General features: G+C 37.6%; 2 protein-coding genes across 2 annotated transcripts; both read left to right on the top strand.

Annotated features, from left to right (window-relative positions):
* Positions 1–178: 178 nt before the first annotated feature.
* Positions 179–2,365, top strand: LOC128280469 (uncharacterized). The gene is made up of 2 exons (XM_053018623.1): positions 179–1,682; positions 1,797–2,365. Exons 1-2 carry the CDS (start codon positions 179–181, stop codon positions 2,363–2,365), a joined length of 2,073 nt encoding a protein of 690 aa, XP_052874583.1.
* A 9,118-nt stretch (positions 2,366–11,483) lies between these two features.
* On the top strand, positions 11,484–14,009 carry LOC108455547 (uncharacterized). The gene is made up of 5 exons (XM_017754094.1): positions 11,484–11,939; positions 12,116–12,447; positions 12,559–12,772; positions 13,395–13,733; positions 13,830–14,009. Exons 1-5 carry the CDS (start codon positions 11,484–11,486, stop codon positions 14,007–14,009), a joined length of 1,521 nt encoding a protein of 506 aa, XP_017609583.1.
* The last annotated feature ends 3,540 nt before the right edge of the window (positions 14,010–17,549 follow it).

Genomic DNA, 17,549 nt, shown 5'->3' with positions numbered 1-17,549 from the left:
GATGGCCAACCAAACCATTCGTCAACTAGCTGCTGCTCCCAACGAGCAAACACCATTATGCATTAACTATCCAACCGGAGGAACTCCTTTCGAATTGAAGTCGGGCTTGATTCACCTTTTGCCCACTTTTCGAGGCCTGAAGAACGAAAATCCACACACTCACTTGAGAGAATTCCACATGGTCTGCTCAAGCATGAAACCCCAGAGAGTACCTGAAGATGAGATCAAACTTCAGGCCTTTCCTTTATCTTTAGTTGATACAGCAAAAGAATGGTTATTTTACTTACCTCCCGGTTCTATCACAACGTGGGATGACTTATCCCGTGTATTTCTTGACAGGTTCTTCCCAGCGTCTCGAGCAGCCGAGCTTAGGAGGGACATAGTGGAAATTCGCCAATTGGAGAGTGAATCGCTCTACAACTACTGGGAGCGGTACAAAAAACTGTGTGCGAGTTGTCCTCAACATGGGTTGATCGAACAATCACTTCTTCAATATTTCTACGAGGGTTTGCTCCCTATGAAAATGAAGATGATCGACGCTGCTAGCGGAGGAGCGCTTGTCAATATGACCCCTCAAAGGGCAAGAGAGCTAATATCCACCATGGTGACAAATTCTCAACAATATCGGCCAAATTCGAAACCGACAAGACAGGTTAATGGGGTAAAGGTTTCAACTTTAGAAGATAAATTGGATAAGCTTACAAATGTTGTTCAATCTTTGCTTACAGAAAAGAAGAGTTTGACCCCACTATGTGGAATTTGTACTACGTATGAACACCCGACGGATTTACGCCCAATCCTTAACAACAATTCAACGGCACATGTTGATGCTATCGGAGGCTTTCCAGGACCTCCGCAAAGACGCTATGATCCTTTCTCCAACACCTACAATCCCGGGTGGAAAGATCATCCCAACCTGAATTACGGAGCTAATCCCCGATATAATTCATCATACCAACCGAGACCTCTGCAGCCACCACCACAACACAAGCCGAGCACATCTCTAGAAGCTATCGTGGAAAGACTTGCTGCCGATGCTGTAAAATATCAACAGAGGACAGACGCATCAATACAAGAGTTAACTAATCAAGTTAGTAAACTCTCGATGGCAGTTAATCGCTTGGAGTCTCAAGGTAAACTACCTTCTCAAGCAGAGCCGAACCCCCGACAGAATGTCAGTGCAATAACTCTTCGTAGCAGAAAGGTTCTTGAAACAGTTCCAGCAAAAAATCATGGGCAAGAAAAGGAATGGGAAAAGCAGATCTTGGATCCAACAGCAAGGCCAGAATTGGAAGTTCAGAAACCAGTTGTGATGCCACCTCCTTTTTCAGGGAGGCTTGCAAGGGATAAGAAAGAGAATGAGGAAAAAGAAATCCTCGAGACATTCAGGAAGGTGGAGGTAAATATCCCTTTACTCGACGCTATCAAACAGATCCCTCGTTATGCAAAATTCCTCAAGGAATTGTGTACTAGCAAAAGGAGGTTAATAGGTAACGAAAGAGTAAATGTAGGAGAAAATGTCTCTGCAGTGCTGCAAAAGAAAGTTCCACCCAAATACAAGGACCAATGTATGTTTGCTATTCCTTGTGAGATAGGCAATATAGGTATTAAGAAAGCCATGTACAATTTAGGGGCTTCCATTAATGTTATGCCTTATTCTATTTATAAGCTGATTAACGCAGGTCCTTTAAAAGAGACAGGAGTAATAATCCAGTTGGCAGACATGTCAGTCGTCTAACCCGAAGGGCTACTTGAAGACGTCCTTGCTAAAGTTAACGAATTAGTTTTCCCTGCAGATTTCTACATTTTTAGTATGGAAGATGATAATTCAACTAATTCATCTGACATTTTGCTTAGAAGGCCGTTTCTAAGTACCACAAGCGCAAAAATAGATATTCGAAGTGGGACACTGACCATGGAGTTTGATGGTGAAATTGTGAAATTCAATGTCTACGAGGCCATGGGTCATCCTAACTCACTATTAAATATTTCTAGCATTGATATTTTAGATTGTTTAACTCAATCTTATTCTGAATATCATGACTTTGATGAGTTGGAAACTGTCCTTTACAGAAACATTGACATGGATGTTTTACATCATCTCGAGGAATTCGCAGTTATTAAAGATCCGTTGCAAGAAATCGTCAATCACTTAGATATGCAACCTTCGTTGACAAACCGAGGTAACCAATTTGAACTATTACCTTTCCAAACTAAAATGTTACCCTCGGTTTTGCAGCCACCGATCTTGGAGCTTAAAGTATTACCGGACCATCTTAAGTACGTCTTTTTGGGAGAGAAAGACACCTTACCGGTAATAGTGTCAAACAAGTTAACCAAAGATGAGGAGGAAAGTCTAGTTTGAGTTCTGAGAGATTATAAGGAAGCTATTGGTTGGACGATAGCCTACATAAAAGGGCTAAGTCCATCTACCTGTATGCACAAAATTTCCATTGAAGACAACACGAAACCAAAGAGGGATGCTCAACGGCGCCTTAATCCATCCATGATGGAGGTAGTAAAGAAGGAGATCCAGAAACTGTTAGATGTTGGAATGATATATCCGATTTCTGACAGTAATTGGGTTAGCCCGGTTCATGTTGTGCCCAAGAAAACTGACGTGACAGTGGTGAAAAACCAGTTAGGTGAGCTGGTCCCTACACGAGTACAGAATGGATAGAGGGTTTGTATTGATTACAGAAAGTTGAATGCAGCTACCCGAAAAGACCATTTTCCACTCCCCTTCATCTATCAAATGCTCGAGCGATTAGCCGGTAAGTCCCATTATTGTTGTCTCGATGGGTACTCAGGATTTTTTCAGATTCTAGTGGCTCCAGAGGATCAAGACAAAACAACTTTCACATGTCCCTTCGGAACATTTGCGTATAGACGGATGCCGTTTGGACTCTGCAATGCTCCGGCCACCTTCTAAAGATGCATGGTGAGCATATTCTCTGATTACGTCGAGAAAATCATCGAAGTCTTTACGGAGAACTTCACGGTATACAGTAACTCTTTTAACGAATGTCTCAATAATCTTGCTAAGATATTACAAAGATGCCTAGAATTTAATCTTGTTTTAAATTATGAGAAATGCCATTTCATAGTTGACAAAGGATTAATTTTGGGTCATATAGTTTCCTCGAAAGGAATCGAGGTCGATAAGGCAAAAACGGATATTATTGACTCGTTACCTTACCCCTCATCAGTGAGGGAAGTTCATTCGTTTCTTGGCCATGCAGGATTCTACAGACGATTCATGAAAGATTTTTCGAAAATCGCGCGACTACTTTGTAGACTGTTACAAAAGGATAAAGAATTTGAATTTGACCAGACTTGTAAAGATGCGTTTGATGTGCTGAAGCATAAATTGATCTCCGCTCCCATAGTGCAGCCACCAAATTGAAACTTTCCGTTCGAAAGCATGTGTGATGCGAGTGACCAAAGTGTGGGAGCTGTTCTTGGCCAAAGAATAGGGAAAGAGCCTCATGTTATCAACTATGCTTCGAAGATTTTGGATGCTGCTCAAAGCAATTACATAACGACCGAAAAAGAATTATTAGCTGTTGTGTTTGCTTTAGATAAATTCAGATCTTACCTATTGGGAACTAAGGTAATTATCTTTTCTGATCATGCAGCTTTGAAATATTTAATAGGGAAGAAGGAGGTAAAACCCCGACTGATCAGGTGGATTCTACTCCTACAAGAGTTTGATTTTGAAATCCGGGATAAGAAGGGAAGCGAAAACCTAGTAGCTGACCATCTGAGTCGATTACAGATTCCAGTAGACGACACACCATTGAAGGACAACTTTCCAGATGAAAACCTATTTTCAGCAAATGTAGTGTATCCTTGGTATGCAGACATAGTAAATTACCTCGAAACAGGTACTGTTCCTTCAGATTTGCCAAGGTCAAAAAAAGATAAGATAAAAAAGGATGCACGATATTACATTTGGAACGATCCTTACCTTTGGAAGCATTGCTCGGATCAGGTAATACGACGTTGTGTAGCAGAAACAGAGGTACAGTCTATCTTAACTTTTTGTCACTCTTATGCATGCGGAGGGCACTTTGGGCCTAAACGCACCGCACACAAAATTCTCGAATGTGGATTATTTTGGCCAAACATATTTCATGATGCCTTTTATTTCTGCAAAACTTGTGAAAAATGCCAAAGAGTTGGCAACCTTAGTCGTCGAAATGAGATGCCTCTTACTTCTATTCATATTTGTGAAATTTTTTATGTGTGGGGCATCAACTTTATGGGTCCCTTCGTTTCTTCCTTCGGTAATTTTTATATACTCTTAGCTGTTGATTATGTCTCTAAGTGGATAGAGGCAAAGGCCACTTGCAATGATAATGCTAAGACCGTAGTTGACTTTCTTAAAAGTTCTAGTTTTTCCAGGTATGGCACTCCACGAGCATTAATCAGTGACAGAGGAACACATTTTTACAATAAGCTCGTAAGTGCATTAATGGAGAAATATGGAGTGGCTCAACGAATTGCCACTGCTTACCATCCATAAACAAACGGGCAAGCCGAAGTGTCAAATCTAGAGATCAAGTCTATTCTGGAAAATACGGTTAAACCTAACAGGAAGGATTGGAGTTTGAGACTGAATGATGCACTTTGGGCTTATAGGACAGCTTACAAGGGACTAATAAGCATGTCACCTTACCGACTCGTTTTCGGTAAACCATGCCATCTTCCGGTCGAGTTAGAGCACAAGGCTTTTTGGGCAGTTAAGCAGCGTAATATGGAAATGAAGTCTGCAGGAAAATCTCAGAAATTAGACATCTAAGAACTCGAAGAAATCAGAAACGATGCATATGAAAATGCCCGAGTTTATAAAGAAAAGACGAAGGCGTTTCATGACAAGTTCATCACTAGGAAGCAGTTCTCAATAGGACAAAAAGTTCTCCTATACGACTCTACCTTAAAAATCTTCGCTGGTAAGCTTCGATCCAAATGGATAGGACCGTTTATTATTACTAATTTATTTGCGAATGGTGCAGTGGAAATTCAAAGTGAAGAGACACGAAAGCGCTTTAAAGTGAATGGTCAAAGACTAAAACCCTTTTTCGAGAATTTTCAAACACACACAGTTGAGGAGATTGTTCTCGACGAGCCTAAAGTTTGAATAACAGGTCGTCGAGCTAACGACGTTAAACAAAAGCGCTTTTTGGGAGGCAACCCAAATTTATTTTCATTTATTTAATTTTTAGTTTAAATAAATTAGGATGTAAATAAATAAATTAATTCTTATTTAACTTAGTCAATTTGATGTTTTCAGAAACACTATGGGAGTTATTAATTTTCAAAAAGACGAGTACTGATGGAGGCGTGGGCACGACTTGCTAATTTGGTGTTAGTGAAAAAAAAAACCCAACACCCAAAAAATTAAATCCAAACCCATTTACCCACATGCTAAAATAAACCAAACCCAAATACAAAACTACCTACTTCTCTTAGACCCAATTACATCACCTACCCAAATAAACCAACACCAACCAATACCCACACAAAACCCAATAACCATGGTTGGCCCAAACTACACATAACCCAATTACCCCACCCAACCTAAAATAACCCAATTAAAAAATAATAACAAAAATAAAAATTTAAACACCCAAATCCCTAATTTCCCAATATCTTCTCCATCTTCTCCATAAAAAAAACCCAACCCCCAAACAACCTAGTCACCGTCGACCACTGTCGTCACTCCTTTCACCGGCCATCCATCACCATCGTCGCACCTCGCCACACCTCACCTCGCGCCGCGCCACTGTCGACCCTGCGTCCACGCCACCTCTATTTTCTTTTCTTTTCTTTTCCCTTCCAACTTACCCATGCCGTCCGAAGCCTTTCCCACCGCCGAACCATAGCCGAACAAGTCCCCAACGATTACATCGCACCATCGTCGTCGACCAGAACCCCCACCGCCGTGCGCCACCGCACATTACCCCTAAACCTTATTTTTATTCTTATTCTTATTATTTTTTTCTTTTTCTTCTCTTTAAAACACACAACCCATCACCCATCATCAAAACCGACACCCCTACCATCACCATTCAAAAAAAATTAGCCAAAAATACACCACTCGTCCTCACCACCGTCGTCGTCACCGTCACTGCTGTCGTATGCTGCCGTAACCCATCACCGCCGCAACCTTTTGAAACGCTAATTTTTTAACGCTACGACCGAGACCATGGTTCAAACTCGAAACCAAATGGCCGACAACTTCCCGGTTTCACTCAATCGGAGTCGGCACTGACTCTCTACCCCTCTTGTCGTCGATATCGATGATGACGACTTTCCTCCACCTCTTCCAAGACGAACGGCCGCGCAACTAAGAGCCCGCCGACGACGAAGTCTAACCCTGGCCGACACAAGCACTTCGGACAATCTAAAGGAAGTCGAAACTTCTAACGTCCATGTCGAGCCTACACCCACCGTTGTTGAACAAGTCTCTCAACGCCAAACCCGAAGTCATAAACGATCGACACGTGAGCCATCGACGCCCCCGCACAGCAGTACTGAAGCTGCTGAACGAAATCCCCCACCCGACTCGCCTAACGAGCACGTTCGACCATCCCGAGCAAATCAACGCAATAGATGTAGTCGAGCTAATGTTATTCCTACCGATAGTCGTTTGCGAGGATTTCTAAAGTTTTCGACATTGGAACAGCAAACACGATACAACGCCATCTGACAACGCTTGCTTCCGGTCTGTAAGCAAATCGATTTCCCTACTCTTAAACTTCTGGATATTCATGATGCAATGCTCCATTATTTTGATGCTATTGGTTGGACTCTATTTGCTAATATTACTTGTGATGCATATTATGAATTAGTATATGAGTTTTATACCACATTTAGCTTCAATATAAATGCATTGCAAACTGTTGAAACACAAAATATAGTGTGCTTTCGTTTGCTTGGAAAAGACTTTCGGATGTCTGTTTCAGAATTTAACATTGACATGGGTTTCATCGACCCTAATGACATTCAATCCGATGCCTATCATTTTGCTCTTTTAGATGTTCCCAATGACTTCGATGCTCAGCATGTTTATCGTGTTTTAACTAATTCTGACCAACTTTATAATCCAAAGACCACAAAAGATTTATGGGTGCATGAGCCTGCTTTAAAATACATACACCGATTTTTAGCATTTTGTTTTTCAGGTAGAAATGACTCATCAGCTGCTTTGACTAAACTGAACTGTTCTTTTTGTGGTACATGCATTCGGGTCTTAAAGTTAATTTAGGATATTGGTTTGCACGAAATTTTCATGTCGTTTTGAGTTACAACCGTCCACTTATACTTGGATCATTTATTTCAAATTTAGCCTCTCGACTTTTTGAGTCTGAAATTGATTTCACAACCTTCACATGTGCATATCGTATGGACCACCTAGATAAACATTGTTTGGATTCTATGGGATTGCTTGCCGGTACCCCTGCTTCGTGTTATTTTGTTCCTCCAGGTACACGGGCTGCTCGGGAAAATAGAGTTTTTCGTAAACATCCACACATTAATACGAGAGAGCAAGAGGAACACCCTTTGACTGTGGAGGCCCGTTTAAATCGAATCGAAACTAGACTTGAAACAATGGAAACACAAGTCGCCACCATCCTCAATATCCTGCAAAGTCACGACTCTCAACACCAATGATGTCATTAAAATACACGGGGAGTGTTCTGAACTTTTTCATTTTTAATTTATTTTGAGCTGCTGACTTTATTTTACATGCTTGAGGACAAGCATAGCTTAAGTGGGGGGGTTGGATTGATATGTTAATTTTTGCTGCATGTCTTTCTCTTTTGCATGTGTTCAATCTTACGATGAATTCTTTCGACAATTTATTCAACATTTGAGCCTTAAAACCTCATACTTAGTCGATTTAAGCAATTGGGCAAATTTCGAATTAAATGTTTAAGTATATAGATTGGTCGACATTTAGGTTTTAAAATTGGTATATGTAGCTAGAATTTTTTCGCATGAATTGATTGATTGAATAAAATATGTTTGCTTGTGCATAAATAAATTAATAAAGGTTTAGGCTATGAATGAAGTTTCGAAAATGTGATCAAATTGAGTAACCGGGGCAGGGTGCTTGGGTTGTCATCTTGTCTCGCGTAAAAAGGTTCGAGTGACAAGTCGATAACTTACAAACATTCCGCTAGCTGAACACCCCATAAAATAAAAATAAAAAGAGAAAAAATAATACATAATAAATAAAGACTGTTTAAACTTAGTAACTGGGATAGGGTACTTGGGTTGTCATCCTAGTTCGCGTAAAAAGGTTTGATCTTGTCTATTAATTTTCTGATGCATAGTTAATTAATAATGCCATGCAAATTATGGGATTCAATCTCAATTTAGCGAAATTGTTTAGTTGACATATTTCAATTTTATGACACTTGTTGATTAAAATGTATATTTTGAACATTTATTTCTTTTTGCCTATGTTGTTTGCATTGATTGAGGATATGGAAAAGAGGCTCGATTTTTAATAAATTGTGGAATTAATTCTAATGTTTGAAAGAACAACATGCTTGAGGTCAAGCATGAGCTAAGTAGGGGGATTTGATAAACATGTCAAATTGCATATTTTTTGTGCTTAATTTGGTTTATTGATGAACTAAACCCTGCTAATTAAGTGTTTTTTTATGATTTAATTCTTGTCAGGGATGCAATTGATCAAAAGCAAGCTGAAAATGGGCCAAATTAGAAGAAAATTATTGGAATGGGTCAAAGCGAAAAGATGGAGCAAGCCAAGGACTAGTCGTAAATTTGACTTTGTAAAAAGCCAAAAATAGGAAATTCTATTTTAAGTTTATTTTAATTTTATTTATTTTTAATTATTATTATTTTAGATTTTATATTAATTTTCTTAAGCTATTTTTAGTAAACCCTATCTATATAAATAGCGGGTTTTAGTTCTTAGGAAATCATCCATTAATCAATTGTCTTTACATTCCTATTTCATTTTGGAATTCTATTATCCACCTTGTTTTTCTTTTTCTTAATTCAATTGAGCATTAGATTATTTTGTCTTCTTTTTACAAAATTTATCTAATTCTCTTTGCAAATATTTTTCCTATCCATTTCCACTACCTTTTTCATATAATTTCTATCATTTCCATAACCTTCAAGCATGATTAAATTCATGCCACACTAAACCCCTTTCAGTTTTAAGTCGGTGTTAACCCCGTCAAAAAACCCGTGAGTTACGAACCCGAGCTATTTAACTCCCAACTTTCGATATTTATTATTTCTCCGGATTAAGAGTATGACCTCGTCAACTCACAAAGTCTAGACAACACTAAGTCAAAAAAGACGTCGTTTGAATTAGTGTGGCTAGACGTACAGTTGGAATTCCGAAAGGATCGATTGTCTAATTAGTCTTCCGTGAACACATTGGCGTGCCAAGTGGGGATTGCTGTTTGGTTCCGTCAAGGGAAGTAGTAACCGGATTTAAATGTCTCAAACGTTTGAGGGCATTGGTTCGAGATAGGCTCTTCTAAAACGCAAAGCTGCCGGAGTTCTAAATCACGAACGTTTCGTAGGTTGTTCGATCGGTAAGGGTTAGTTATAGGACGTTCCATAACTAATTTACACAAGGAAGAGTTGGTGTCTGAGGCGTCCTTGGTAGCTATAACTAGCTTATCGGAAAAGAGGAGTTCACCTAATTTCGAGGAATGGGTCAAAGACGGGAAAACCCGTGCTTAAGGCTGAGCTAAGTTTTATTAATTTTCCTTTAAATTATTTCATTATTTATTTTTATTTCATCTTTTACTTTTTACTTTTTACGTTTTCTTGTGTTTATTTCAGGTTTCATATTTTATTTCCCCCCCAAATGTCGCGGGCACGACAACTGCCCAGATACTAATCTGGTCAAGAAACAAACAATTTTCAGTAATTCCAGTCTCTGTGGGATCGACCCTACTCCCTATACTGATTTAATTTGCAAACTAAGTGTAGGTTTATATTGGTGGAATCGACAACCATCACCAAGTAGTCTTCTTTATGAAGACTAAACTATGCAGAGTTTAGATGGAGAGAGTAAGGAGGAGTTGTGGTTTTGTACATGGTATCGAAGTGGATGCGGAAGGTACTAGAGGAGGTCTGTGTTTGGCATGGAGGCATGATATATCCATAGCTCTCCAGAGTTTTTTCTAAAAGGCATATTGACGTTCTGATGGAGGATATTGAAGTTAATGTTAAATGGCGATTTACAGGATTTTATGGCACTCCGTATGCACAGGACAGAGAAGAATCATGAGCCATTTTGAAAAATCTCTATCGTACAAATGACATTCCTTGGATTGTTGCTGGTGACTTTAATGAGATTATGTATGGGTTCGAAAAGAAGGGAGGGCTTCCAAGGGATGAGAACAGGATGGAAGCATTTCGAAAAGCGTTAGAGGACTGCCAGTTGTATGATCTGGGTTTTTCTAGGAGGTGGTTTACATGGGAGAGAGGAAATTTACTGGAGACAAACATTCAAGAACGACTTGACAGAGGAGTAGCAAACACGAAGTGGATGTTTTTGTTTCTCGAAGCAAAAATTCAGCATCTGGTCCACTCATTTTTAGATCACTGTCCACTTTTAATAGTCACAAAAAAAGAAGCTGAACAGCGAAAAGAAAACTGTTTTAAATTTGAGGCTTGGTGGATTTTGGAAGATTCATTCGATGATGAAGTAAAATGATTATGGGGTATGATTAAAGGAGACTTTCGACAGAAGATGGATTTGTTAAGGAATGGTTTACAAAAGTGGGCTCGACAGCTACTGAAAAAATAAAAAGGGAGGAAAAAGGACTTAATTGAAGGATTATCAGTATTAACAGAAGCTGAAAGGGATGATAGTAATTTGGCTGAGTTGATCGATACGAAGATTCAACTGAACTTCGAGATTGAAAAGAAAGAATATTTCTGGGAGCAAAGGGCTCGTTTGAACTGGCTGAAATTAGGTGATAGGAATACAAGATTTTTCCATAGCCAGGCTACACAGAGACAGAGGCGTAATCGGATTGAAAAATTACAAAACGAGAACGGAGGGGAAGCAGAGGATCTGGTGGGCATGAAAGGTATCTCATGAACTTATTTCCAAGATTTGTTCACAGCAAGGGTTCCAACTAATATGGAATAATTATTATCAGGGATCAATAGATGCATATCGAAGGAAGATAATAGGATGCTAATAGTGTCATATACATGAGAGGAAATTCGTGAGATGCTGTTTCAAATGGGATCCACAAAAGCTCCAGGGGAGGATGGTTTCCCAGCTTTTTTCTACCAAAGATGTTGGCCTATCATTGGAAAAGAGGTTGTTGATTTTTGTCTTCACCTACTGAATGGAGATATGGAGGTTAGTTCGATCAATTATTATGCTTATTCTGAAAATCACCAATCCGACTAATATAACACACTTTCGACCAATTAGTCTATACAACGTCATTTACAAAATAATGGTGAAAGCTATTTCGAACAGATTTAGGAGAGTTATCGATAAATCCATTGATGAAGCACAGAATGCTTTTGTCCCAGGAAGACTTATATCGGATAATGTTCTATTAGCATATGAAATCTTACACTCGCTAAAACAGAAAAGATTAGGGAAAAATGGCTTCATGGCAGTCAAGCTAGATATGAGCAAGGCTTATGATAGGGTGGAATGGAATTTTGTTGGGGAGGTTTTGATTCGAATGGGTTTTGTGAAAAAATGGATAGAGGCCATTATGAAGTGTATGTCTACTGTTTCCTATACAACAGTGGTGAATAGATTTGCTGGAGAAATATTTTATCCGACTAGGGGACTTCGACAAGGGGATCCACTGAGTCTGTTCTTATTCCTAATTTGCAGAGAGGGTCTATCAAGTCTATTGAGGCTAGTAGTGAGAGATGGGACTTTGAAAGGGGTTAAGGTTAGTAGATATGGCCCACAGGTGTCCCACTTACTATTTGCAGATGACTGTATTCTGTTTGGAGAAGCATCGAGAAGGGGGGTTCAAGTGATAAAGGAGATTTTAAGGAAATACAAAAAAATATCAGGACAGTGTGTGAATTTTGACAAATCAATTGTCTTTTTTATTCGAAATAGTCAGAAGAAGATAGACAATTGGTGGTCCACCAGCTTGGAGTTCGTAGCTCAACAGATTCGGAACGGTATTTAGGACTGCCTAGTTTGGTAGGTAAAAAGAAGAAGGCATCTTTTCAAGCTTTGAAAGATCGATTGAAACAGCGTATTGATAACTGGAGTATTAGATATCTGTCGCAAGGGGGTAAAGAAGTTTTCATTAAGGCCATTTTGCAAGCCATACCGACGTATTCAATGGCCTGTTTTTTATTACCAAAGTCATTCTGTGTAGAAATGGAGGGTATTATCGCTAAATTCTGGTGGCAGGAGGGACGTGGGAAAAAAGGATTGCACTGGTGCGCTTGGAAAAAATTGTGCGTTCTAAAAGAATGTGGAGGATTGGGGTTTCGAAATCTTTGCCAATTTAATATTTTGTTATTAGCTAAACAAGGATGGCGTATTTTTAGTTGTCTAGATTCTTTAGTTGCCAGGGTTCTTAAAGCAAAATATTTTCCACAATCAGATTTTCTCAAGGCACGGCTAGGGATTTACCTTCTTTTATCTGGAGGAGCATTTGGGCAGCAAAGGGCCTTCTCCAATATGGGCTTTGTTGGAGAGTTGGCAGAGAGACTGGGATCTCTATATGGAACGATCGATGGATTTCAGGATGTGATGCAGTGGGTAGGCAAATCAAAACAGGGAACAATGAATTGGAGTTAGTTTCGGACCTAATTGATCACTCAACCAGAACATGGAATAAGGACTTAGTGTTCAGTACCTTTCAATTGAAACTGCTCAAAAGATTTTGTAGATTCCTCTTGCTGAAGTGGAGCATGACGATTTCCAAGTGTGGAGAGGAGAACCCTCAGGCGTTTTCTCAATATGGAGCGCCTATAAACTATTACAAAATACGAGTATGGATCCTACTAGCTCTTTATTACAAACTGAAGAAAAAATTTTTTTTAGGAAACTATGGCCTACACAACTGCCCTCAAAAATTATTTTAACAATATGGAGGATTTACTGGAATTACATTCCGACTCTCGTTAACCTAAGCTACAGGAGAGTGGTAAACAACTTTATTTGTCCGAGATGTAGTGCTGGCGAAGAGGATAGTTTCCATGTCTTTAGGCAGTGTCCTGTAGTTAGTGAAATATGGTCAAGCCTTAATCTCTCTTGGGCTGTAACCTACTCGAATCAAAATATCAGTGAGTGGCTTACCTGGTTTTTTGAAAAAGGAACTAAGGAGCAGTGCCGGGTGTTTTGCTATGCCTTGTGGTTTGTATGGAGCTCTCGGAATTAGTTTGTCCATGAAAGGAAAAATTTGGCAGTTAGGGATCTAGTCAAGAAAATTAGAAGCTATCTAGCAGAACTGGAAGGGATTAGAGATAAGAAACCTGTTTCTCCCACTGAAGGTATCCTCAGCCAAGAAAGGGAGACTACAAGTATAATGGTCCAGTTTGATGCAGCCTTCGACAAACGAAATTTCAGATCGGCATCGGGGTTAGTGGTTCGCGATCAACAAGGTGAGAGAATAGTTGAAAGGGTGATTCTCCATGAAAATATCTCCTCCTCATTTATAGCAGAAGCTCATGCAGGGTTAGAGGCCGTCAAATTAGCAATTGAAATGAGTTTATCTTCAGTAATAATACAAGGAGACTCGAGAACAGTTGTCAAAAAATGCCAATCGGAAATAGTTGACAAATCAGTTCTGGGAGCAATCATTTGAGATGTACAGAGAAAAAGAACCAGCATACCAGAGGTGAGCTTTCAATTTATTTACAGATCGAAAAATGTTCAAGCCCACAATATAGCGAAAGATGTATTGCAGAGGAGGGAAGGGGATTACCTGGTTCGAGAAGGGAGAAATCATAGTGAAACTGATCCAGAAGGAAGATGGAGAGAGCATCCGGACTGATCTTTTGAAACGGTAAAAAGAGGAGTCATGATAGTTGGATTTAGTAAATTTGGTGAAAAGCTATCTTTGGAACTGGTGAGGCTTTTGACATGAAACGACGATGGGAATAGATGCTGGCCAGGCTGTCTGATGGGATGGGGCATTAATTAGGTTTATTGGTTTTTTAATTTCATTGTTATTTGTTTGAAGTTTCCTGTTTTTTCCTTCATTTTTGTCTTTTAGTACTTAGGGTTGTCCTATAGTTAGTATGGGCTGCCTATTTGTATGTTTCTCTCGATAGACACTAGCCCAAATAACATTGTTTGGGCTTTTCTATTTTTTTTAATCTAAGCCCTGTCACCGATTTTCAAAAAAAAAAAAAAAGCTCACATCTAGCTCAAAAATTAAAGGGCAATATTTTTAAAATAGTAATTTCTCTAATAATATACTACTTTCTTTTCTTTTTTTTATTAATTACAAGTATCTAATGGTTATATTTAAATATTTAAAATATAGTTTATATATTTTAATTAAATTTTATAAATAATTAATATTTATTGCTTAAAATATTTAAAATTTATATTTCATATATTAAAATATTAACAACAAGTTATAATAATTTTTTATATTCTTACTAAAATATAATAATACAAACTAATTTAAATATTATTTAAATGCATATTTGTTACTTGATAATAATATGTCTAAAATGGACATTTTATTTCTCAAAATCAATTTTTGTCAACAATGCCGAACATTAAAATTTTAAACTAAACTTTTAAAAAGCACTTCTCAAAAGTACTTTTTCACAACACTTTTCAAAAGCACTTTCCAAAAACATTACCAAACTAGCCCTAACTCAACTATAAAATTATTTTTGAAATTTGATTTTTTTTTCACTCTACTGTTAATTTAGTAATGAAAGTTTAATGTGAGTTTCTTTTTATTAGTATAAAATAAGGGTAAACTACATAAATAATCATTCATCTATAAAAAATTTTATTTTAGGCCCTTAAAATAAAAAGTTTATCATTTAAGCACTTACATAGCTCAGTCGTTTTGATCACTTTCGTCAAAATCACGAAACACAAGTTGACGTGACATTTAAAAAATTGGTATAATAACAAATGCAGCCCTCAACTTTTACATATTATATCAATTTAGTCATGATTTTAAAAAATTAACCCTCAAAATTTACAAATATTCTCAATTTGATCCTAATTTTAAAAAATTAAATAAATACATAAATATTTCCAAAATATATAATAATAAATTTAAATATATATATAAATAATGTGTAAAAGTTGAGAACATTTATGAATTTTGAAGGTTAATTTTTTAAATTATGACTAAATCGATATAATATGTAAAAGTTGAAGGCTAAATTTTTATTATATTGATTTTTAATTATCAAGTCACTTACCGTTTGTGATTTTAACGAGAGTGACCAAAAATGATTGAACTATGTAACGTGGGTGCTTAAATTGTTAACTCTTTATTGTGGGTGCCTAAAATGATTTTATATATATATATATATATATATATATATAGTTGGGTAATTATATATGTAGTTTAGACTAATAACTTTTTTTTTTTATTTTGTGGAAAGAAAATCAACTTAAGACAAACTAATTACATAGAAGAGTTTTGAACTAAGCTAACACTTGCTTTGACGATAGGCGTACTTGCTAACACCTCCCTTGGGACCTTTTCAAACATTGTCAAGTTTTGACATGTATCAAAAGCCAATCTAGCCATACAATCTGCAAGTTCATTCAACTTCTTGGGAATATGTTGTATGACCCAATGTCAAATCTTCGCTAATAGTTGATGAATTCTTCTAAGGAGGCTCAAATTTGAAATTATCAAAGAGGAGTCTTGAATGGCCTTGACCACTTCCAAGTTACTTGCTTGAATTATTACTTATCAAATAGCTTATATTAGATAAGAATCAACCCATTAAGAATGCCCCACAATTCAGGATCAAAGAGTAAGCATTTACCCAAAAATATGTTGTAACCCATAATCCAATCCCCATTTCCATATCTTAGGACTCCCCTAGCTACAGAAGTTTTAGACACTGCTTTCCCCGCTTCATCTGTGCATAAATTAATCTAGTTCTCTAGCAAAGAAAGAAAGGAACTCGGTGACTATTGTTTAGGCAGACCTTTTCTATAAAAAAGAAAAGAAAGTGTTTTCCCCAAATGAGAAAATTCTTAACAATGTCGTTTGCATTACATATCGTAATAATTTATTCTTAATTACCAAGAATACCAAATTATTAAAAAAATACCTAAATATTTTCAAAAATAAATATATAACATAAAAAATTATAAAATTTAAAAATGATTTTTTTTCTAAAAACCTCCCTATTAACCCTTAATACCCATTAATACCAAATTCAATTTAAAAATAAATAAATAAATACTCGTCATCATCATCATCTCGCCAAGTTTCACTTTCATTCCCATTCATCAAAATATCTATAACTCATTACCTTCTAAATTGCGACAAACTGATGGCCTTTCTGTCTATTACAAAGATCCTCTAAATGCTTAATGAATCTACAGTTCAATCGATAGTAATTGATGAGGATTTCTACTTAGATCTTCTCCTACAAGATTCTTCGAATGACATGCAACAATCAGGTGTAGAAGGCATTAGCATCACCTTTACTAAAGATGAAAAACAAAGAATAAAAAATAAATGGTCCTGATCTCTCATCATTGAAGTCTTTGGAAAGACCATGGGTTATCAAGTCGTCTCACGTCCCTCTGGAAACCTACAGTTAAAATCTAATCCAATGCTCTATTGTAATCTGGCTTAGGCTTAGCTGCCAGTGGAATTCTTTAATATGGAAATTCTGAGGAAAATTGGTAAAGAAATTGGTCCTCTTTTACGAACGGATAGCCACACCATCGCTGGTGAAAGAGGTAGATATGATGTTTGTGCATGCAACTAAATCTCCAAAAACCTCTTCTCATTGTCATTGTCGAAGGCTAAAACCAAGCTATTATTTATAAAGGCTTAAACTCTTTGTGTTTCTCATGTGGGAAGCTTAACCACTTTTCGAGCACAAGTCCAGCATCTTTTCCTCCTCTTGAATATCACACGAGTCAAAATGTTTAACCTACTTTGGACCCCCCATATCACAAGTCCCTCTACAAGTGATGGCTACGATCCCTGCCTACTCGTACAACAATGGCACTGAAGGAGAAACAAGTAGAAGACTCGAAAAAGCAACAGCAATGCGAGATCGAGGAATCCTCAACACAAGCAGGCAATCAAGATATCAACCATATCAATCCCAAATGGTCCATCTAAGCCAAATTCCAGCGCTGATTGCTCCACTGCCAATGCACTACTTGTCGAAGTTGAACTCGCCATTCTTTCCTTCTGCATGGTTAATGTAAGTCCCAACTTATCAGCTGGCATTCCAACCTACGGAAGTTCACATTCCAGAGTTCCAATCCCTAATTTTCAAAGTTGTGGCGGCATAGGGAGTTCATTATCTTTGTCTCTCCTTCAGACATTTGTTAGATCGAGAGAACAAGGTCCTCT

This window comes from Gossypium arboreum, chromosome 9, assembly GCF_025698485.1.
Source record: "Gossypium arboreum isolate Shixiya-1 chromosome 9, ASM2569848v2, whole genome shotgun sequence".
In the NCBI taxonomy this organism is placed as follows: domain Eukaryota; kingdom Viridiplantae; phylum Streptophyta; class Magnoliopsida; order Malvales; family Malvaceae; genus Gossypium; species Gossypium arboreum.
The sequence above is the reverse complement of the archived record's forward strand: the minus strand, read 5'-3'. Positions and strand labels throughout refer to the sequence as shown.